Below are 24,737 nucleotides of genomic sequence, written 5' to 3' on the forward strand. Positions count from 1 at the left end.
GCAAAGTATTTGGGAGCAGCATGGAAAGTAGGAGTTCTGTGGAATACGACAAGAGTATGCCACTACTGCATAGCTAATTGTAACTCTGAGAGGACTTTATGACAAAACATATGCCAATGTTTTTTATATTGTTTTCCACAGAGAAAGACATTTTGAATCTTTATATATCTGCTGCCAGAGTCTGGGGGGATCACTGCCCAGATCAGAAATAGAACCTAGAAGATGAGAGAGAAACTCGAGCTTACAGCCTTGGAAAAGAAGAGATTAGTCTCCAACATAGAGAATTAACTATGAAAAGGATGGGAGCACCATGGTTCTACATCAAAGTATAAAAATCAAAATAGGAAAAGGATAGAAATCACATAGTTGTCAGAATCAGTTAACTAAAAGGGGAAAAAGTAATCATATTTCATGGGAGCTCAGAAAGTCTACCAAACACAACATGCAGTGAATGTTGGGCAGATCAGCAGAGTTTCAGACAATCAAACAATGTCCGGAACTGAATCGTGCACTATATAGGACCCTGGACCTATTCTCAGAGATGTTTAACAACTGTTCTATTAGTATCCCCAGAAATATTATGTCATAAGAGAAACATCTCAGCAGGTACAAGAACAGAAACCCTTAAACCTTACACAAAGTTCCCTGCATTCCAAGTGTGGTGTCCCAAAAGGCCAGAGGATTTTTTCTGAAATCCACAAAAAATCTAATTCACTCTACATTTGGTATCATTGGCCAACAGTTGATGAAATATCTGGGCATGGGGAGGAATGTAAACATCAAATTACGTATCTCAGTCTTAAATGTAAAGTTACAGGAAATCATCTAAAATTGAACGTATCTTTGCATAGCAAAGGAGTACTGAAGGAGTATTTTCAGTTTTGAATAATGCCAATTCATCAACACAGAGAACTAGCTATCCATCTGAGACTAATGAATAATCTGAAGAAAGATCATATATGAAACCAAAGCATGCTTTCATGGGAGGCTGTAACACAATAAGGCTTGCAGGAAACAGTTCGCCAGGAACTGGCAATAGCATATTTAACAACCAGCCTATGATATTTAGGAAGTAAAGTACTTTCAAGCTATTTTACAGAATTGTTATGTATAAAAATAGGCAGGATAATAATAAAGAAGAACAATCTTATCACCACAAAGACAGATATTAAGTAATTTTTAGGATAATCCAGCCACTACAAAAAGCTTGTTTGCTAACTTTTCCAATATGGCCACATTGCAAAATACTTCTCTAAATGATTCAGCAGTCTGCTGAATGCAAAAAGTCCTTTGTAAAGGTAAAGAAACAGTTATGTAATTATTCTACTTTACTTTAGCTGAGACAAGAGTCTTAGTGAACACTACCATTTTCTGCTCCTTAGGGAACATTTCCAATTATATTTCATGCAGAGCAGGAAAATCTGCCTATCACATGCAGCTACTGAGAATTTACTCTTAGCACCTCTTCAGAGAAAATTCTTCATTAATTACAGATCATCATCCATGAATCTTGCTAAAAAACACAGAAAATAAAACCAGAAACTGTATCTACCACCTCAAGAGATGTAGCTTCAAAATAATTAAGGATCCAACTGAAGAAATAAATCAACCAAAGAAAGAGAATCAACCAAAAATGATATGCCAAATCTCTGTATGACATGGAATAATGCAAATGAAGAAAAGAGGGTTAACTTCTAATAGGGCAGGTATGTAAGCAAATATGCTATTATCTTTGGGAATGAATGCATATTAGATTGCAAGCAAATTTACCAGGAAGAAAGAACACTTGCTACACCCCGCCCCCATCCCTCAAAAAATCATAATGCAGCAATCAGAAGCTAATTGCTAAATGACCTCTCTGCCTGCAGTTGCTTAGGTCTGTCAAACTTTAAAAAGCAACTACAGAAAAGCATTCTGGGGGAAAAAATATTGCCCATGGATTTTCCAGGTAGCCAGAAAGAAAGATACTTTCTTGAGAAAGGGTCAGCTGCTGAGTTTGAAAAAGGGACAAATGAACCAGAAAAATAAAACTTTTAAAGAGAACACAGAGTTTAGAAAAATATCAGTATTATAATAACAAGTAAGATATTTATTTTACTCCTACTCACCTAAACCAGATTTTTTTAACCTCTTTAAGTGCTGGCTTGTTTGTTTTCCAGTTGGAGACTTTTGCCCATGTTTCATCTCTTTATCAGAACCATCTGCTTCACCATTTTTAGATTCAGATCCTTAGGAAAAAATAAAATCCCCCAAACATGATACTGATGCACTTGTACCAACAATATCCCCCAGCTCCCCCTACACTGTAAACAAAACAAAAATAGGATTTTAAAAAAATTGACATCTACTTGCTGAAAGGCAATACACCTTTCTGGTCATAATATGATTCTTCATCATCAGAGGAAATGGAAGTAAAAGCTCAATAAATCAATTAAGTGCTAAAAACTAAAGTTTACTGAACATTGCAGTCAATAAAAATGTTCACTGATCTAATAAAAATAACGTTTTCCTACAATGCCCAAGAGATAACTTTAAAAATATTTTAACCTCAAGTTATGGGGTAATAAAGCAATCTAAAGGAGAAAAAAGATCATTTCTTTGTGAAGAAACATTTATAGAAGAGATATAAGCCTGGAAATATAATTGTCGATTTGTGTTAAACATAGACATTGAAATATCTTAAAATGAAGCAACTTCACCACCAGAACTAAAGGTCAAGGTTACACTGCAGTGATAAGCATGGTACCAGAGGAAGAAAAGCTAACAAAAGGATCCGAGTATTGCAATGCAGAATTGAGACACAAATTCACATTCACAGAGAAGCTTGCCTTTTTTTTTCCCCTCTCCCCTTTTTATGGCATTGAATACCAGCATGCGGTCCTTCACTAGGGTTCCAGAGCCAAACAAAATGTTACTTTGCATTCCTTTAAAGCTGCTGCTATTACCAATTGTCATTTTACTGTGTGCCTTCAGTTCTTTATTAAAGAAAAATCTCCATCCTTGAGACACCAGATTTGATAAGGAAATAAAGACGTTAAACAAAGCCACCAAGTGGAAATATTATTTCAGCAATTCCAAATTCTGTATGCTATACAGCTGATTCAGAGGAAGGCTCTGTGACTAGAGCTGATCTTGCAAACGGTCTTTTAGCTATTTACCTGAAGGTGAATCCGACTGCTCATCAGACACCTTTAATGGTGTCAAAACAACACGAGGAACAGTCTTGTTTACCATCATTGAGACTCCATTTCTTCTTTTCTGCTGTTGTCTTAAAGCCTACAAAAATGATAACAAAACATAAAAATGTAACAAAAAATAATGCTTATAAGTGAATTATATGAGACATTTATCTACCATTAAACTGAATCTCTTAAAATAAGCATAATTTACATAGCTACTGACTTGCCAGACTTCACACTTGTCCCCTTTATGTCATTTTCCTTTAAAATATAAAATCAGGCTTTTGGTTATAAAGAGAAAGAAGATGCACCCTAGATCATTTTCCAATACAGTTTTAACAACAAAGAAGCACGTAACTGTTTGCTCTACTTTAACAACACAACATGATAACCCATGGAATGTGAAACTAAGACTTCCAAGTAAAAAAAATGTAAAATAAATGTTGCAAAACCAGAATAAAAATATATATGTCTGCACATCTCTCGCAGGTGCATCCTCTCCAGTATACTGCTCAGTCAATCAAGTTAACACAGAGTGTCATCAGTATGTACAGCATGTAAGGACTACAGTATTGATGCACTCACTCAGCCGTGAGTAGTGCTGCACAAAATCACTGAACATGGCAGGAATCATTTATTTTTGTGAAGGGAATCAGTCCTAATCTTGGAAACCTTGCAGCACTTGGCTTCTGTCTGCTTGACTTTGGGCATTAACCTTCAAAACACGAACATGATGGTGTTCTGGCAAATCTGGGGAAAAATGATACAAGAATAAATCTCTACAAATAGGAGTGCTTTGTGTTTCATAAATGGATCGAATACAGGGTTGATAATGTAATACAAAATATTTACAGATTAGAAACAGCAAATACCTGTCAGACTGTTTTATATGGAAAATGGTATCCGATTCAAAAGATCTTAAAACATACAAATACGAATACTGGCCAATTAATAGATTTGCAAGCATTAAGATTCTGGAATTAATCAGAATGGGCTGGGCTTAATACAGATCTGTCCTACCCTCCTGTCTGTTCTTCTCCAATCTTAGCGTGCACTCTCTTTTTATAACTGTGATTTGTGTTATGATCTTGGGGGGGTGATTTATTAAAGTAATACTATATCGACAAGGAACATATTTGATATGACTTATCCCTGTAGGTTTATGAGCATGAATGACTGATGCCTTATAAGGTTTAAGTCTGTAACTTCAATTAATCTGTAATATCTTTCAAAAATGTTCACATAGCTAAATAAAAAAAAAAAACCTCTGAAAAAAAAAGAAATCGATATCACTCTATTCCTCTAAATAACATACCACACAACATAAAATACACCAAGCCACACAAAAGCTATTTCATTGATTAACCCCTTTTATAGTATACTTCTTAAAGACACATAAGCGCTGTGCAATAAAAAGCAAATTAGAACACTTGAAATCAAACAAAGAGAGGAAGCTGGTCAGATCTGCACTGAACCAAAGAAGCAAGCAGAAAGCCATGAAGAACAGCCTATAATTCACACATTTTTGAGACAGAAAATTCATACTGGTATTGAGCAAGCACAGCTAGACTTGTGGACAGAAAATTCCAAAATGTTAACATTTCTCAAAAATTCTCCAAAATTCCAAAAATGACCCTCGGTGCACAGTCCTGCCAAGCTACGTGTGAAACCAGGTGATCCTTATTTAATAGTAATACCACTGAGACGGTAACAAATAGTCCACTAAAAATTAACTGAAAAGACAGCCAACTTCTGTGCTAACATCACAGCAATATAACCACAGCCCAAACTTCGTATTGTTGTCCCCCACAGCCTGACTTGCCTGATGAAGAGCAAAGAGAAGACATATCTGTCCTCAGTGTCATCCTCCCTAGACAAATGAGTAAGAGCCCAAACGATGCCCATGTTCTCCTCCAGCCTCCTCCTGATCTTTCAAGACAATTTCCACCTCTACCAGGGACCATAGCCTTGTTGCCAGCATCCATAAGGAAATACCATTTTAATGATTTATACAGCCACTGTGACAAAGGTAGATTCTTTGTAAAGCCTCATAGTTGATTTTCAATGCTTTAGACTGGACTCCCACGAATGAGAGAAAGTAAGCAGCAGTGTATCCTCCATCAATGAGAGGTAGTCAGCATTCGTACACCTTAGGTGACACATGCGCTGCTGGAGTGAGGGCAGCGGTACCCAATCTTTGTCAGGCGCACCACTTACCTTCTTTCGTTTTACAGGAAGGCCACTTGCGGACCTTAAGCACACATTTATGCAACTGATCTGGCACTTCCAAGAAGCACAGGCTCACAGAGCACTAATGCAAGACAGCACAGCTCATTCCAGCACACCCCGGACACTCAGAGCCACAAAAGCGGGGAACACAGCTGGGAGCAGGCAAATGTTGCTACCAGAACTATTTACCTTGAGGCATAGCCCACTTCTGAGCTACAGGCTAAGCACCTCAACATGTGAGGATCAAGCACAAACCTTAAAGACGCCATTTCCCTTTGACACACATTTGCTTTTCAGGGTTTTTTTTCCCCTAACATTCATTGTTTCACTGCCAGTCCCTCCCCCATCTCCTCCAGTTTCACAACGTAAGGAACTGATCACCATGCAGGGCCCATCGTTAAGTTTGGAAATCAGTCTGTATGGAATGACTCAAGCTGACAGTAAAGCTACACACATGTGGACACCTGAAAGACAGGTTGTAGAATGGAAAAAAATTTAAAACCATGTGGACATCAAAATCTAAATCAAAGTTTTAACACAAAGTGCCAATGAATTACGCTGCGCCCAGAGAACAGATGAATAATCTTCCCTATGCCTCTCTATCTTTTCATTTGTCAAAGGAAAGCTATGAGGCAGGGGAGGAGGGTACAAAAGCATCAAGTAAATAATCTAACATTTGATTTGCAGGGTAAGGAGATGGCTGAGATTTTGCTCAGTCATCCTGTTTAGTGGGACATATTATTCCCAGCTAATCACAACAATTTTGTGTTAAATTCTCCTTTGAATTTAAAGCTGCAGGGTCTGAAATTTTGGATAGAGGAGTCTTTGCAAGACAACACTAGGAGCAACCCAGCAGAGGGAGAAATTGCCAACTGACACCTAGTTACTAGTAAAGCCAAACACCAGAAGGAGTTAAGTATAAACCAAGGACACTCTGTGCAGTCTCTGCTGAGGATGAATATATAACTTCTCTACACTTAGCCTGAGGGATATTAATTTTAGGATACAAGACTACTGTAGGATAAGACAAGAATCTTGTATCCCAAGATTAATTCTACTTAGCTGGGAACTCAATGGGATTACTCACAGTGAAGCATACACCAAATGCTTTGCTATATTGAGCTTTTAGTGCACCAAGCTAATTTAGTGCTTTCCTAGTCACCACGAGCAAATAAATCTCTACTTTTGGCTCTTCTGGTGAAGGGAGTAAATGCAAAGTAGATGAGTCAAATTTGTAACTAGCACTGAAGAAAATGAGAAATTTTATAACTTATTAAAAAAAAAAAGGTTCCAGATCTCACTGTAGATACAGAAACAGTAACTAACACAAACTACATTGGCATCTTTTACTGACACAGCCTTTTGCATCTCATCCATATTTAGAGATAGATAACCTCCTAGCTGGGCTTCCTACAGATCTGCAACAAAGAGCTGATGATTCTACCAAATGATAAGGTGTCATTTTTACTATGTAAGGTAAGAGAGAAACACACATAGCACATATGATAGCTTACATAAAGTACATTTTTCTTTAATGAGACTCTATGTCTACATTTCAAATGTATTCAATCACTTTGTGCTAAATGCTTGAGTTTAAAAAGCTGCAAGCTGTAAATTCCTAGAACTGATCACTGTAAGTATTCTGTAAAACATTACTACCATCCTATCTGTACAGCACATACATCAAAAAGGAGAGAAAGAAAATGAAAGTTCATGTGGTATACAAGTTAAACATTAAAAGCTCTCTTAAAAGCACCACCAAAATATAGTACTTACATCCAGCCTTTCACAAGCGGATTTGCAAAGGACATCTGTGAATCTCTCGCACATAATGAGTATGGAGAATTCCCAATATTCCCATTCATAAAAATGAACCTCTGACCATCTGTTGAATAACACTGCCACGGTCATTATACAGGGCTTGGCATCATTAATTTGTTTAATGAAATTATTTTTATTGCCAAAATCTTTAAGTAACCTATCAATCCATTTTCATCCAAAGAACTCAAAATAACATAAAAAGATGAGCGTTAAGAAAACATAAACTCTGAAGATAGATGGCAAAAGAAAAACACCATGCAATTAACAGTGATCTAATTCCAAGCAGTTTTTTATAAAGAGGTGACAAGAGCAAGTCTCCTTCTCTTTTTCAGGGAGTTTATGCCCCTGTTGGGAGTATACCAGTGTGTTGGAGGTTTCATGAATGCCATTATCTGTTCTTAAGAATAATAATTTCATATTTATTTCATCTTGACACAGGAAAAACTTCTTCACCCATGTGACAAAACGGTTGACTCTCTTCAGTAAAAACTAATAAAGTCATCTTTGAAGTAGGAATGAAAGGAAACAATATAAACTAAAAGGTAACTGGAGAGAGGGGAAAAATACATCCCCAAAAGAGCACCAGAAGCAAAATGTCAAGCTCTATGCTCTGATTTTACTGCTGCTCCGGATATTTTTTTATTATTTTTCTTTCCCACATCTTTTCAACTCAGAATGAAAAAATGCAGCATACAGATAAACCATTAATGCAGAAAACCACTTTCATTTGAGGTTAAATGCATGACATGCTCAGAATGTTAAAAATTAAGTTATTAACAACAAAGATATGTAACACTTGGTTGCATTAAGCAACATCATCCCAGATTTCTATTTGTTCCATAAATGTCAAGTCTACATTCTGAAACTCGTATCATGAAACATAACCTTTGAAATTTCACACATTATGGATCAGAAATGTAAAGCTATGGAATTCTCCCGTTCTGCCATGTGAAAAACATAAGCTATGATACACTGAGAAAAGTCTATTGCACAAAATAAATAACAACTGGTCATCATGGTCATGGATCCCAAATTGGCAAAGATGAAACAAATTTATAGTTTATCACTGATTCACTTAACACCACCATAAAATTCAGTCTTTTTCCTCTCTCTCACCCTAATTTTTTTAGTAAAATTAACACAGCCTTTGATTCCCATGTCTCTATTAAATTAAAATTTCTCAGTGGCAACCTGTTTCATGGATACACAAAGCAGTTAAAATAAAACAGTAAGCACCACAAATCATGAAGAATAAACACATTATTATTTTCAGGATGCCACTACTTCTTATATTAAATATACATTAAAAGTACTCAGTTATAAGCATGCAAATGTAAGATTAAAACAACAATAAAGATGTCATATGGAAAAAGCTACAAAGTACAAAGTGCCATTTCCAAAGCATAAAGCAAATTAATTTACTTCCAACCAGACTTGTACACCAAACATAACAGTATTGGTGCCAAGTGTACACAACCGATCATTTGGAGATGAAGAGTAGTGGTAGAACACCAGGCTGGAAGTTTGGAGACCTAGGGTTTATTTTCAAACTCTGCTAATAACTTCTCAAATAAGCATCTGTTCTTGCCCTGTGCCATCCTCCTACCCTGTGACACTTATATCTGTACTTGGAACAAAAAAAATTTCTTGCTGCGTATTTGTTCTTCAGGTCCCAGTAGTGGTCAGGGTCTTTCTGTACAACTACAGGACATATGAACAACTGAACATCTATCTCAGTTGTCTGATATATACTGTATCTATATACAGTATCTCTGTATATTAACCAACATTGAACTAAAGTGCTTGGACATTCATGGTGCAGAGACAGAGAGATGTGTGTATTTATGTGTGTGTCTGTGCACCTGCAAGCCAGCACCATCTTCTATAGGATTACAATAATGCATTCACAGCTACAGTTGCTGCAGATCATGATAGACTGCAGAGTAAACATTTTTTTGGTTTCCCAACCACAGAACCAAGAGAAGGACAAAAAACCATGTGGTGTGTTCAACGTCTGTTCTGACTTGCATGTGAATGGGAATGATGATGGCATACACATCAACTCAGTGACACTTTTTTCCAAGAAGAGTGCTGGGGTTTTTTTAAATTGTTTGTGTAGTGTTAAACTAATAATACCTATCAGCTGAAAAGTGCTTTATGGGGAAATCTGTTTCTTGGCACAACAAAGCATATATAGGTAAGGATACAGTTTGTAGAAAGCTGTTTAAAAACAAACTAAAATAAAGATAGCAATGTCAATACAAAATCTTAACACAGCAATCAACATTTTCCATTAGGTCAAATTTGCAAACATACTCTGCACAGGGTGCAAAGCATACAGTGGGAGCTTTCAGGGCTAGACTACCATTCTCCAGATAAAAAATATTGTCATATTATCTCTCAGAGAAACAGTTGCACCAATTTACATTGCACCAACGTAAGCACTTACAGTGTAATGCCTTTCTGCCAGATATCCTGTTTCAGCCTGGATTCTACCACATGCCCACACACCCTGAGCACACAGCCTTCTGGGGACCTACCCAACAGCTCCTGGAACAGCATTTGTAGATAACTGCTTGTCAGCATTTTGCAGGAGGCTTCCTAGAGCTCTGAAGACTTGTGAGCTGTTCCAACTCCTGTCTTTCCCTGAAAAGGCCAACCATTTCTAGGATGCACTTCAAAACCAAGGCATGATTCATTTTCACCTGGGTATAATTTAATGTTATAAACCATTCAAATCAAAAGCTGTTCTTGTCATATGGCCCAGAAGAAGATATTCACTTAGACACCCACTGCCACTCTATGGAAAAATCATGTAACATCATTGGAAAAGCTGGACTGGGACTCTCATCTCCAGTGATGATATTTGTCATGAACACAGTAGCAATGACCAATCCATCTTAAATAGTGCCCCAGGTTACTTAAAGAAAAACATTATCAGACAAGTGCAATGCTTAGAACTAGGCTGCTATCATCAGCTTGATTGTCTGAGACTTGGGACAAGCAACTGCATCTACAGAAAAGAGCAAAGAGAGTGCTTTTGACCTATATTTTGGAAGGAGATTCCACTACATAGCAGTGGTAGATTTAACCAAAGGTAATGTTCATGCCACAACATATTTTAAGTGAGGGACACTGTCCTACAGTGAGGTAGAGGGGCAACTACACTTCAACATGGTACTGTTCTAAAGTTGCTTTAAAATTCTTAGTTATTTCTCAGAGTAAGAAATTCTGGAAAATACATTTATTAAAACAGAAAACATGCAGGAGCACTGCAAAAAGCATGCTATGCAAACAACCCCAGAGGAAAAACAAACAAGCAGAATGCCCCAGCAACTGGGAGCTAGTTATTAAAAAGCGGTACAAAAAAAAAATACAGGGATTGTGTGGATTCCTGTCCCTTTCTTTCCATCACAGGTAAGGGCTGAGGACCATGGGGATGACCCAGAAGAAAGTCTCATAAACACTGTCTTGTGTCTTACCAAAGCACTGTGTTGAGCAGCTGGTACATGCTGCCCATGCATAGGGACCTTTAGAGGGACATACCGTGCAGCCTGCCTTCGGGCAATGCATGTACTCCCTGAAGAGCTCCTGCTGGAACTCTTGCTCTTCCAGCTTCTTTTCCCCATTATGCAGTCTCCCTGCCATAGTTTCTCTGTCCTCTTCCCTAGACTTGTCTTGGCAATCAGAAAATCAGTTAATCAGTTTAGTTTATCATCTTCGAACTTCCATTTTCCTGAATGCTTTTTGTAAATTCCACTGTCCCTTCCCATGTCTCTCTAGAAGTCAAAAAGCAACATGTTTTTCTTGTTTTCCATTTGTTGACAGGAAAATTTGTCAAGTATCATCACTTATGTTGCCAGACATCTGATCAAATGCTTCAGCTAGGGAGCCAGAATTCTCCAACTGTGGCCTTGGTAAATTTGTAGCATCTGAAATGAAACATAGGAAAATGGTTAACAGAGACACTGAGAAACTGCAGAAAACTCTCTACACCAAGGAACTCGGTACAAAAAATACCTCTCAGGTCACAGTGGATTTTCAGAGCCTTTAAGGAAGACACCCTGTGCTCAAATTCTAAGTGATAAGGACATAATCATAATGATCTCCTCTGTCACCTTTGTTTCTTTGGGGGTGAGGAAGGGAAAGGAGGGCAGGCAAATATATCAGGCTTATATTAGAACATGTGAGTGAGCAGTTACTCAAGTGAGTCAAAGGATAGACACCACAGACAGACTCATACTGGATTACTTTCTACAGACAGCAAAATGCTTCAAGATAACCTGCATATGGGTGTAGTCAAGGAAAGAAGTCCTAACAGAATGAGTGTAGAGGGAGCAAGACTGGTGAGTTTGCTCTTCTTCTTCTCTCAAAGCAAGATAAGCAGTGTGCCTGAGCTGAAGACAGGAAAGCAAATCCACTCCAGCATCAAGGGAGATCAGGATTCTACTTTCAGTGCCAACCTAGGCACTTGGACACCTGTGTCCTTAAAAAACAAGCAAACAAAGAAATTTTTATAAACTAGTCCTGTGAATTTGGGTAAATCAGGGCTAAATTACACTGTTCACCATTCTGCTCTGAAATTTAGTCTCTTGTTGCTTCAGGTTGTAGGTTGGTTTCTAATAATAATTACAGTTGTGCTAGAAAAGTCAGCCTGAAATGTTATTTGGAGCTGTACAGGTCTAATGTCCTATAATTCAGAAGCAACACATGAGCCAAACCATAACTTCCCCATAGCTCTCTTACTGCTTGGGGCCTGACAGCATCCACTGGAAAAAAAGGGGTGTGGAGTTGCCACTTCTACTATAAGAAAAAATTGTACGGATGGGTGCCTTCCTTCTCCATAAAAAACTGTGTCTACCCACTTTATGAATAAAATAGTGGCACATATATGAACCCAGCCACCAAGCATGCAGACAAAGCCCAAAATTAAGAAAAACAAAACAAACCACAGCAGTAACATACCTTGTGTAGATTCCCTTATTTCCTGAGCTTCTCTCCTCCCAAACCCACTTGGCTGCTGTCTCTGGAGTTTCTGTCTCTACAAAGAGATCTGGATGCCCAGCACAGTCTCAGACATGTCCTGGTCTGTATTCAGATCCTGAGTCTGAATGGAGTATCCTTCTCTTCTCCCAACAGAAAATTTATGGGTACCCATCTTGGTGCTGATTCCAAAGTGCCAAAAGTGAGGCAGGATTTTCTTCCATGTCTGGGAGGTCTACTATCATCCCAGACATCGTTATAGTGCATCTTCAAGTTCTTTATCCTCTCTTGGTACTGCCCCAGGAAACAACTGGTACACTGATGGACAAGGTGCTCTTATACTTGGCTATCAGAGTCCAACAGACACTAATACCACCTCAATGTCCTGGATATTCACACATGCTCAGTGTTACCTACGTGAGGCCAGTTTGCAGGTATGATTGTTTCTTCTGAGAAATGTTCCAAGAACATCTTGATAGATACAGACAAATCTGTACATAGTGAAGACTTCCAAAAAAATATCACCTCAAGTCAATGGAACAGAAACTGGACCAGAGAGGAGCATGGTAGATACTATGCCATGACTTGATGTCCGTACTTGAGTTAGCCTTGTCCAGAGCAAGAATAATTCACACAGTAGTGTGACCATGTACCACTGCTAGCAGATGCAGATGTAGTTCAGTACTTTCCCAGGAAGAGGTCCTTACATGGGTCTGCATGCCAAAACTCTCGAGTGTGAAAATGAGGTAAATCAGTAAGGAACTGATCAGTACTGACAGGAAATCAGTGTGTGACAGCATGCCATAAACCTTCTTTTCAAAGGTACTAGATCAGCAACAGCTGGGCACACATACCCAAGCACTTCCAACAGCAAAAGGGAAACAGAAATCTGTAAAATCTGCCATCAGAAAGCCAAGCATAAAAGGCAGCTCTACACCATAGACTCTTTTGTCTAAATCCTCATAAATTGGAACTATTTTGTTGGACATTACACTCAGATTCTATACAAGAGCAAAACTGAAACTCCATCATAAACGAAAAAGAAGCACGAAACACACTCAGTGGTAAAACACTCAAAACCTTTCTCCCAACAAGGACACTATGGAAGGTGGTGAAGCTAGAAAGTTTCCAGACCAAAATGGCAGCCCAGCCTTTGAAAGGTGAGGAGATAAGGTCTGAACTGTGACACAGACCTTGTGAGAGTCCACTGCAACTGCAAACCTCGTTAGCCCCTGCAAAGTACCCCAGATCCACTTCTACCTGAGAGAAATCAAGATAAGAGCCAGGGCTCAGAAAATGCCCTTTCCTCCAAGCTCCTAGCATAGCTCAAGAAATGCATTGTTGTGACTAATTTGATTCATGAGAACATCCTAAAATGCAGGCTGTTATAAGGAAATGTGAGATTGCTCTTTGCAATCTAAACCCAGAAATATACCTCTAGGATTCATTAAAAATCAAATCATATGTAAATCCAGCATATAATACTTTAAAGAGAATTACATATGACTAGAGCAGTTAATAAGTAGATAAACAGTGGAGAAAATCTTCTAATTCTAGCTCCGATCTTCAAGCAGTACTGCACATTATCAACTTGTCTCTCACGTTAATTTTAATGGATTACAAAACAAATACACACAAGATCAGGTTAATGTGAAGAACACACTGTTTTTAAATAAATTGAGTAGGAAACTGTTTGAAAGACTATGTTGTAGGTTTTCATTCTGTGAAGACTGTTTAGTAATAGAAAAAAAGCAATAGCTAGGGAAGGCCCCATTAAGACATATATACAGTATATATATGTTTATACAGTATAAGCACTTGCTGAGAGCATGATGATGGCTCATCTTCTGTTACTTTAGCATGGAACCAGTAAGTTAGTATCAGTTGGAGGAGTGTTGCATACAACTGTCTAAAGTTTCTTGTGTATCCAAAGGTACTACAGGTTCTTCTTTGTACAAATTTTAGGTATTATGTATCCATAAAAGCAACAGAAAGATTGGAAAGTGAAAGAATACATTTCCAACAGCAATTTTATAAATAAAATAACTGTTCAAGTTTATTCATCTCTGCTACAACATCAAATTAAATCAAATCTGCAGCGTGTATATGGCAGTAGCCAACACCTGAAACTTTAGAGAAAACAAAGCAAAAATCCTCTATTCCACAATACAAATGTCCATTTGTCTAATACTGTACATAGAGAAAACATTTTACTGATAGCTGTAATAACACTCTCATACTCTGAAGTACAGGATCTAATTACTATCAACTTAATTAAAACTAATTTCTTTTTATTGATTACTTAACTTTCTGATGTTGCTCTAACCCTACTGCCTTAGGGAATGTTTTCGGAAATTTCCATCGATGTTATGACTTTTTATATTAATTAAGCTATTCTGATTAGTTTGCTCTTTTTAAAATTATTCTCAATGCTATACATCTGCTAAGTGACAAATGGTAGAGTTTAAACAGTTATACAAGTTCAAACATTTGTGGCTTTGCTCTATTTTTCCTCTCCTTTCCTTTTGCCCGCTCCCTCCACCCCTAAGAAAGTTTAGGTATTGCAAAAGATCTGTACAGAAGAGTTTCCAAAAAGTGTGTCTTTTTTACAACTATCCAGTGAGTGAGCTGCTTTGTGCCCACTGCTCAGTTTTCCTGACCAAACAGATGTAAGACCCCAATCTAACAATCTTTTCCAGTCCTCAAAGCCTCTAAGTACAAGATAAGGTTATGTGAATGATAAAGGTCTACTAATTTTAGTGGATTTAAACTCAAACTGCATGAAAAACTAAGCAAAAATACTTAAGTGTTTCGAGGAGATGTGGACAGGCTTTGCTTAACTTAAGCCTAAATCAACAACTCTGCAATAAACTACCCCATGAAATACTAGACCTCCATTCACCATAACTAAGAGAGCAGTTATGAGAAAAATTAAAACAACATCATCTCATTATGCTAACACTTTAGAAAAGTTGTATTTCGTTTTTTATATATTCTCAACAAGACTAAAACAATTCCTACATACTCAAAATAGAGAGGACATAATGATAATTTTTTTGGAATTATAATTTTTTGGTTTTTCATTTGCCCAGCTGTAAGCTGAACTAATTTGGTACTGTTGGAAAATAATTTTCACATTGTTATGCTTTCAGTTAATATCTGACTTTCAATAATCAGCTGCTTTTGCCAAGCTTTACTACTTATCATGCAACCTATATCATCCAAATAATAAGTTATTCAAAAACCAAAAAGTACCCCACTTTTATACACCGTAGTGTCAAATACAGTATATAAAAAAAAAATTACTTAACAGACCATAAAGAAAAGCTGAGCAGCAAGTATACTCAGATACTTACCGATCTGCAGAACTGCTTTCAAAATCTCTTTTGTTATTTTAAGCCTCACATAAAATTTCCAACACAAATGCTTACATAGGAAAAGCAGGGATGTGATAATATAAACAATTTCTGCTTACTTGAAAAGCACTTAAAAAATCATCAAGCTCAGAATAAATAGCAGGACTGCACCATCGGTAAAAAAAAAAGAAGAAAAATACCCCAGCAATACACCACTAAACAAAGCACTAAAAATCCTCAGAAACGCCTTGAAATTCTGCTGAGATCTTGTTCGTATAGGACTGACACACATGCTAAAGGGAAGCCAATTGATTATCAATCAATACAAGCTTACCTGCTTAAGTGCTTTCTTTGTGTGCTGCTGGAAGGAAGATACTAGCTTGCTTTGCACCGGTGCATTAGTAAGGCTCGAATCACGATTGGAAGGCATTTCTTCAGATGTCTGCTTTGGGCAAACTTTACAAAAAAAAAAAAAACAAACAAACAAACAAAAAAACAGAATACTGTTATGGGGGTTATCTTCCCTATATCTTGGAAAGTCCTGAGGACAGAAAAAAAAGAAGGCAAGTGCCTGGAAAACAAAAAGCTCACTCTAAGAAATTCAACTAATCTCGAGGTCCAGATGAACTGAAAATCCAGCCATATTCTAAATAAATGCATTGCTGCACAAATATTTGTACCTCATTATACCCTTTCTATGCAATTCTGGAGGCCTTGCATATTCTGCCTTTCAGGTCCTGAAAGGTAACTGAAATAGTTTAACTATGGTTTTCACACAGAAGCTAGACAAAAATTATCTTCCTCACCAAGACATTTTTAATGGATTATTATGTGTCTGAACATGTAACAAGAGACACTGATGACCCTGTGTTCTAGAAATATTTATAAATATGTAACTTCATGCCAAATTGTAATAGCTTCTTAGGAGCCAGACTCATCTATTTTACAAGTACTTCTTGGTAAAGCTAAGAACACACACTTGCCTATTTAATGGGTAGACTGGAATATCCTGCGAAGAGGAATTCCGGTCTCTCAGGTAATACACACTGCTACTTGTCAGCCTTCTAAATAATACATGTTTTAGTGAAAAAAATACTACAGTACTTGCATTAAACAGCCTCCTGAATACATGTTGTGTGAGACACAGAAAAAGTGTCTTGGTTAAAAATAAAAGGAAATATGATTAATTGTTTTAAAAAACCAGCTTTATTAAACACATATGAAAGCTGTGAAAATACCTGGAGGATCCTATTAGTGTTGGTAGTCAGCAAGCTTGACTCAAAGGCCTGTAAAAACCTTTCCACTCTTAATGCCTTGCATTACTATTACTCTCACTAGTGTCCTAAGACAGCCCAGCTAAAACAGCATTAGCATGGATCCAGAAATTAAGCAGCTTTTTTTTCACTCTCCTCTGCTGACTCAGTTCAAGTCTGTCTTCCAGCACTGCTCAAAGCTGGCTTGCATGTTGACATACCTTCTTTATAATGCTCTGCAGCTGTACATGGTTTTCCAAGGTTTGCCATACTTCACACACCTACCAGAATAGTTTGAGGACACTCAAAGCAGCTGCACAGACACGTGCCAGAAATAAGTTTAGTCCAATGTTTCTGTTTGCCTATGGTTTTCTCCTCCCATCCTTCAGTGGGATGAGCAGACACCTGAAGTAGCATTCTAACTCCCTTGCCTTTAGCAATGTTTCATAGAAGAAATATTGTAATGATTTTTTCTTTGTGTTTGTAAGATAAAAAGATAGAATAGAGACAATTTAGTTATCAATAATTAATGGCCACCATAAGATGCATGTGTTATTAAACATTTGTTTTCACACTGAAAGAAAAAATAATTAATACTTACCTCACAAACAGAGAATACATTCTGTTTTATGGCATTGGCATTATGTCAAGATAATTTTCATATTAGATTAAAAATTTTCATTAGCAGATAAAACAAATCCTATTTTGTCACAAGATTAACAACTGATATTTGTCACTTTTTTCCCCTTATACTTGAAGGATTTGTCAAAATATACAAAGAAGCTGCAATACAAAAAAGGTTCTGAGTTTACAGCACCACCTGGTTTGGATCAGTCTTTTCCACATGATGAGCAAAGCTTACTATCAAAAAAGACAACTTAAAGGAGCAGCAAAGTGTCAGGAGAAAACAAACAATAGCTGGTTTATATAATCTAAATCACTGCAATAGCTAAGCTCCTGAGACAAAGAACACTTACACCAAAATAAAAACCTGACATTTCAAATTACTCAGCTTTTGTCTTTTCTTTCACTGTTTTCTGGCAAAGCCTGAGAGTCAAAGAACTGAAGGAAAAAACCAGAAATAGTGTAAGCACACAAACCCCAGAGTTAAGGAGAAGAGAACAGAACAAATTTAAAAATGCCTAAAGAATGGAAACTGTTATATACTTAACTGTCCTTCCTAAGAGAGGATACAACATGACTTGTCATGAAAAACCTATTCCTGTTCTCCGGGATGACTGCCACTCTTATTACCTTCTTGTTCAAACGGGATATTCTGTTTTTCCTTACTCTAATCTAGGACATTATCCAAGAGTCTCCGCTATTTACTTTGGTGATAAAGTTCATCCTGGAGAGGTTTGACAACACTGATGATGCTCAATACTACAACTGTTAATGTCAAAGTCACAATAAAGCACAGAAATAAAAATAAACATAGCTCTATATTAATTTTGTGCTTTCATTCATTTTTCTTTTAACAATAAACCCTGAAACTGTGACAGGGTCTATTAGAGGCCATACTTCTTACTTCTATTATTACTTCAATTTTACATAAAAATATTATCAGTGTATTGGTTTCTTTTGCTTCTGTTTCTTTAAAGCTTTGACAACAAAGTTAAACCAAGGAACAGGGATTGTTCTAATGGGTGAAGCAACTGGAACTGAAACCCACTGAAACAATAAATAGTTTTCCATCGCTGTGATCTCTTCTGCAGGTACAGAAGAAATACCTCACTCTAGGCTGGTTTGGTTTAGTGGAATCCAAACCTAGTTTCTTCAGGGTTTTGAAAACAAACTTTTTCCTGTAGTCTATGATTAAAGAAATAGATATGTGAGGCTGAAATCCACTGCTTAAAAATTTTAAAATGACATGGTGATTAGAGAAAGTCAACTTCATTTATTAACAACAAATGATACTTCCTTTCTAAAATATATTTTGTACATTATAAATATTTCCTTCTTATATCTAGTAGCTGAAAATAGTAAGAAGCTATTTTAAATATTGTTTTCCATATTTTAATTAGATTTCCATTTCCATTTAAAACCAGCTTGATACAAATCATGGCTATAAACCTAACCATCTAGTAAATAAGAGACGTCATTGCCTAATTTCCAAAAGTAGAAGACACAGACATGAAAGATCTAAATACATTAATTTATATAATTGCTTAATAACTTATACAGTCTATTCATTTTATTAGCAAAAAATAATACCAAAATTGATATACAGGCTTTATTTAGAGGATAATCAAGATATTAATTGTTTACAAAACAATATGAATTGACTTTTCTGTAGGAAATTAAATACAAATATAAGACAATTCATAAATTTATTTTTTAAAACATGTTCTGCTACTTAGTGATTTAAATCAATCTGTGCCAAAATCTCACTATACTACAATGCCTGTGACCACAGAAAATTGTATTTATTTATTTGTTCATTTATATGGATAAAGTCCAACTGCTTTTCTCTGAATGGGTCAGAAGTAAAAAAGGGGGAAAATATGACAGAAAAATATGTAAGTGTTTGAAATGAACATTGATGATCCCAGTGAAAAAAACAATGCCTTAAGAACAGAGCAGGCATTTCTGCTGTGGAAACCAAAGAACACAGTAAAAGAAAAACAAATCCAAGAAGAGCCAGTGGTCTTTGTACATACACACAACTTTGGAAAGCTGCAACTACTTTGTCCATAAGCACTGAAGATGCGTGTATATTATCAGATCCATGTTCGCTTGAAAAGCTTTATCGGAAAAGAATGCTAAAAATAAACTGGATGCTGGGGAGGGAAAGAACAACTCTGAAAGAATGTGACAGATGAAGGAAAAATATTTGGGTAGCAAATAAACAGGATTCACCATTATTGCTACAGTAGAAAAAGAGAACAAGAGCATTTTTAAGCCTACAGGAGGCATTTCCATTTAGTGGAGAATAATTAGGCTCCATTCTTTAAATTGTCTTCTTCAAGGGCCAGGACTGAGTGAAGGAATAAAGCAAAAAGCAACTATTAAGCCATAAACTGTTAGGTTATGAGCTGGAAGAGCAGCTGCGTTTCTGAAGATAAGACCTCCTTAGTGAATGTTCAGAGAGTGTTAACATGAATGACAGAATTAGAATTACTTAGCAAAAAGAACATGCTAAAAATGTTTTCGACAACCTCCATTTAAAATAACTTCCTCTCTTCCATTTTTCCAAGACCAGTTTGGTAATAATTATGAAAGGCTATCATTTATAAAAATCAGCAATGGTATCTTTTAATTTCAAATTTTATAGGCTAGCTCTGTAATTTTTTATTACCTTTTACTTTCCCCGCCCCCAAAATATGACACCTACATAAAAAATATTAGAAGACATGTTTCTTCAAAGAAACAATTTTTATAGGAATACAACTTAAAATTATGCTGTCTTACTGCCACTGAAAGTTATTAGGAATAATTATAAACAGATTTATGTAACTAGAGGGACAGAAAAATTCCTGGAGTGCTTTAAGGGGCTTATTTTCCTAAAATAAATAGCACAATTAATTCTGATTTCAGACAGCCCATACTGATTTAAAATCAAACCAGTAAAATTAACAGCAGTTCACTTCCTTCTTTGTTACAGAAACCACAGCAGATGAGAAGGATTGTTTACTAATGGTCATATTACAAAACACAAATTAGTATTGCTACCATATGCTAAAGACTAGAGTCTACCTCAAGCATAAAATGTACGCACACACGCTGGAGATATGAAAGTTCACAGAGAACTCCCTTAGGAAAACATACACACAAAACCTCTCTCTAAAATATCCATAAAATTCAATATTTTCTTTGGGTGACACAGATCTATACTTGTATTGACATAAATGGTCACGCTTTGCCAACACAGATGTATCAAGTAATTCACCTCCATCACTCTTTGATCTCTAGAGCCCAACTTGCAAAATCTGAACAATTCAGAACTCGACTGTTGCCATCAGCTCTTGAAAATGAAAACCAGTTTGGGAGTTAGTTAATTGTACAAGTTCGCCAAAGCAAGCAAAAACAGATGCATATATCAAGGCCACTACTGTGACTGTAATATTCTTTTTGAAAAGCAATACTAGCACTGTGAAATGATAAATAATATTGAATAGTATTTTTGGAAAAAGACATCAAATACCACATCAGCTTGGTAGCTTGCACTGAATCACATTATACTCTCGGCATGCTTTTGAGCCCAAACATTTCACAAAGCTTTGAAAACTGTGAATCCTTATTCCAAAGGAAGTCAACATTTTCCACTAAAAATACACAGCCTGTCATCACTAAGCCACCGATTTCTTAGGCCTCATTAACTCTACTGTACAGCAAAAAAAGCAGATGAGAAAGATCTCTCCCTCAAGCTCCACAGTATCTTCTCTCATTCCTATGACTTCCCTCCAGTGGCAATGAAACAAACAGAAGTTAAACTCTATCCTGGGTACAGTATTTTTATTTTATAGCTACTTGCAGGGAGATGAAAAAACCCTCCACCAAAACAAAATAAATGTGAAAAACTGTCTCTTTCTGATGTGTCATCCAAAACTCTGTATGTTCGAGCTGCTATTCTGTTACCGCCCTTCTGCTTTTAGAAGAGCCTGTCCCACATCTAGATGTTGCCATGTGCAACAGACATATTCAGCAGAATCATCCAATATTATTGCCAAGAGACAAGATGTTAAGGATAACAGGTTTCCTTGAATTGCCAGAAATTCCATTCCCAGAAAGGAACTGAACATCTAAATGTGGACTCGGGTTTCAAACAATGGTGAAAAATTCATTCCTCACTACAGGAGTTATCCTAGTGGCTTCCTAGTCCAAAAAGCACAAGGTGTTCAAAAGCACAGTAGCTACAAAGACAAAATTTCAGGATTCAGCAAGAATCTGATCCTCTATCATCCCTCATTCCGTCTACTATCTCTTAAGAAAACTGCCTAAGAAATTAATTCTGCCATTTCATGTTTGCAATTGAAGAACTTACAGTTTTGGAAAGTGCTGAAAACCCAAGTGTCTCAAGAGGAGACGTATGTTGCTCATATTTGGGCAAACATCAGAACCTATGTTTGGGTTGGGTTAGGGAGGGAAGTCAGGCTACCATAGGAATTGCTACCTCCTCCACAGTTACATCATTGTGCATTCCATTGGCTTGCACGAAGACAATTTTTAATGAACTGCGCTCCGTGGCTGATGGATTAGCCCTGGCTTCAGAAACCCTAGGGACAAATGCTTTTTGAGAACAGAACATCCTATTGATGGGGAAAAGGATATTATAGTCATCATTTTCCCAGGCAACAGTAATTGGGATTTTAATTCTTTTACCGACTGCATCTTTACATGCTGCCCCTGTGTTTGAGTGAAATAGAATTTATAAAAAGATATGAGACTGCTAGAGAGCTTCTATAGAAATCCCATTCCAAACAAAATCAACTGTAGCATAAAGAGTTTCTTTAACATATGCCTTTGGAGAAGGTGGGGAAAGAAAGATTTCTCCACAGCATCTGAAAAATCCTGAGGTGTGACCATTCCAGTTGTCAGTTTAGCAATACTGATGTGGAGTAACAGCTTTCACCAAGTCATGTGTTTATAACTGTGAGGAATTTTTATATTATTATGTTAATAAAATTGTTCAGTAGCCTGCGTTTATACTGGGAAGAATGTGCCTGCTGGGGAATAATGTGATTCTTCTCTGAGTGTCAGCTGGTACTTTTTACTTCAAAAGCTGAAGACTATCATCTAAAAGCCCACAAACAGACTGAGGCTGTTGCTTAGGGTTTCATCCTCTCCTTCCAGCTAACTTCAGAGCGGCGGTTTTTAAACTCTTACTAAACAATTTCTGATCACTCTGTCAGAACTGGGGCTTCTGGACTCTACCACAGTGGAAACAAGAGCAAATAAAAATGAAATCAATTGGGCAATTAAGAATACAGTTGCAAACCATGTCCATCCTCATACGTATCACACATATAAGGCTGAAAGGAGACATTATATCTATTGACCTTTTCTAAAACACAAGTCGGAGAGTTTCATAGAGTGTTTTTTGTACTGAATCAAATGTTATTTTTATGCCACAGAATAGTTTCCTGCAAAGAAAAAAAATCCCAGCTTCAGTGTGAAAAGTTTAATTGATAGACATCTTGTTAGATTTGGTTTGCTAGACCATTTTCTACAGAAATACTTTTCTCAAATATTTACAAATTGATCAAGTCACCACCTCATCTTTGATAAACTAACTAGACTGTCCCTATTAAATTTCCCAGAGCAAAGGAAGTATTTGTTCACTTAGGAATTCTTATATGTCTTTTCTAAATCCTCTCCTATTTTTCTTAATTCTTTCTTACAGCTATAATGAATGCAGTACACTAGTAATCATTTAACTAGTGCTATACCCAAAGGAAACACTGTGCCTATATTCTTTAATCAGTACTACCAGAATTATAGTCCAAGAACTGCATTGGACTAATTAGCAAAAACATCTCATTCATGTTCAATTCATTTTCTATTGTGATCCTTAAATGCTTTTCAGATTTAGTGATTTATTGAATATATGTTTCCACTGAGCAAATGTGACCTTTTTTCTTCACTTTAAAGTCTAAAAACATTCATGCTGTAATCATTTACAAGGCAATCAAGAGGGGTCTCAACATTATTATTTATTATCATTAAATTTAATCAAGAAGGATTTTATACTTTTAAAAAAGTATTGACAAAGATATTGAATGAAGAGTGGTCAAATCACATCCTCAAGAGAACAGCAAAAATACCTACTGTGGATGGTGATTCCTACACCTTTGCAGATCTAATAATTTGTAATTTTCAATCCACTTAAAACTGGCGGCATTTCTCAGGCATGGTCCTGTTTTTAAGCCAAGCATTCTATACTGTAAATGAAATCTCTTATAGAATTCTACATATATATCAATAGATACCTTTAACAACAAAACTTTCAGTCTCAAGAAAAGCTATTATCAAACATGTTTGACAAAACTATGTTCTGTATCAGCTGACTGATACAAGATATGCTGTCTTCAATTTCTTATTGATCACACCCAGTATCAGCCTTTCTATATGCAATATAGACTCACTATTGCCATTCCACTTACTCTTTTTAAATGTATCCACTGCATGACATAAAAAAAATTTTAAATGTCTTGTTTTCAAAAAGTTAAATATATCGCAGTTTTCCAAGATTTGTTAAAGATGAAACATGAGGGAAAGTCCTCAGCTTTAAAAACAATCTAGGTGTAATTCACTACTCGACCCTAAATATTTTAAAATATTTAATTTTAGCAGCTGCTCTTTTATGTCAACACAAGTGCTAGAATTATTTTTATTACTGTAAACTGTGAAAATAGTATGCAGCCTCCTCCCAGTCAAAACCCAGCAATTTTCTGCTTCTGGCATTCTGGCATCCTTATTTACATCCTACCACTCCTAAATAATTGCCAGGTTTTTCCCATGATTTTCATTTGTTTATAACAAGTAACATCAACTTTTGCTTTCCTATCTGTAACTGTATTTACACTGCTTTTCACCGCTGTATTCTTCCTGTGACTTAGGGAAGCATACATGAACAAATTGTGTGAGTATCAGACAGGAATTATTGAACTACAAATATGTATGTTCACTTACACATGCAGTATATACTACACAAGCATAAAACCATTGCACATGCAGTCTGTTAACTTATAGACATAATATATCAAAGAAAATGAAGAAGCAGAGCCATTTAATAATTCTTGACTTTTGTTTTTCCACTGAGCTTCAGAACTTCACCACTAGATCCACAACAACCTGTCTTAGGTAGTTCTGTTACTCCTATTACTGAGCATTTTGTGATTTTTCAATGCAGCTAGTGAGCAATACTGAAATAGCAGTTTTGGTCCTGTACAGGTGCAGCGTGGAAGCTAAGTAAG

General features: G+C 36.5%; 1 protein-coding gene across 6 annotated transcripts in view; it reads right to left on the reverse strand.

Moving 5' to 3' along the window:
* ASXL3 (ASXL transcriptional regulator 3) overlaps positions 1-24,737 on the reverse strand; it is a 131,371-nt gene that overhangs the window by 47,499 nt on the left and 59,135 nt on the right. For 2 of the 6 annotated variants that reach the window (XM_072852556.1, XM_072852550.1), the window contains 3 exons: positions 15,903-16,024; positions 3,159-3,276; positions 2,109-2,228 (listed from right to left, as the gene is read on the reverse strand). In XM_072852556.1, the coding sequence (XP_072708657.1) occupies positions 2,109-2,228; positions 3,159-3,276; positions 15,903-16,024 (360 nt within the window). Of the gene's footprint in view, positions 1-2,108; positions 2,229-3,158; positions 3,277-3,764; positions 3,930-7,184; positions 11,072-15,902; positions 16,026-22,979; positions 22,984-24,737 lie in introns of those variants that run through there. The other 4 variants (XM_072852553.1, XM_072852554.1, XM_072852552.1 and 1 more) reach the window with 4 other exon arrangements.

This window comes from Ciconia boyciana, chromosome 2 (assembly GCF_034638445.1).
Source record: "Ciconia boyciana chromosome 2, ASM3463844v1, whole genome shotgun sequence".
NCBI lineage: Eukaryota > Metazoa > Chordata > Aves > Ciconiiformes > Ciconiidae > Ciconia > Ciconia boyciana.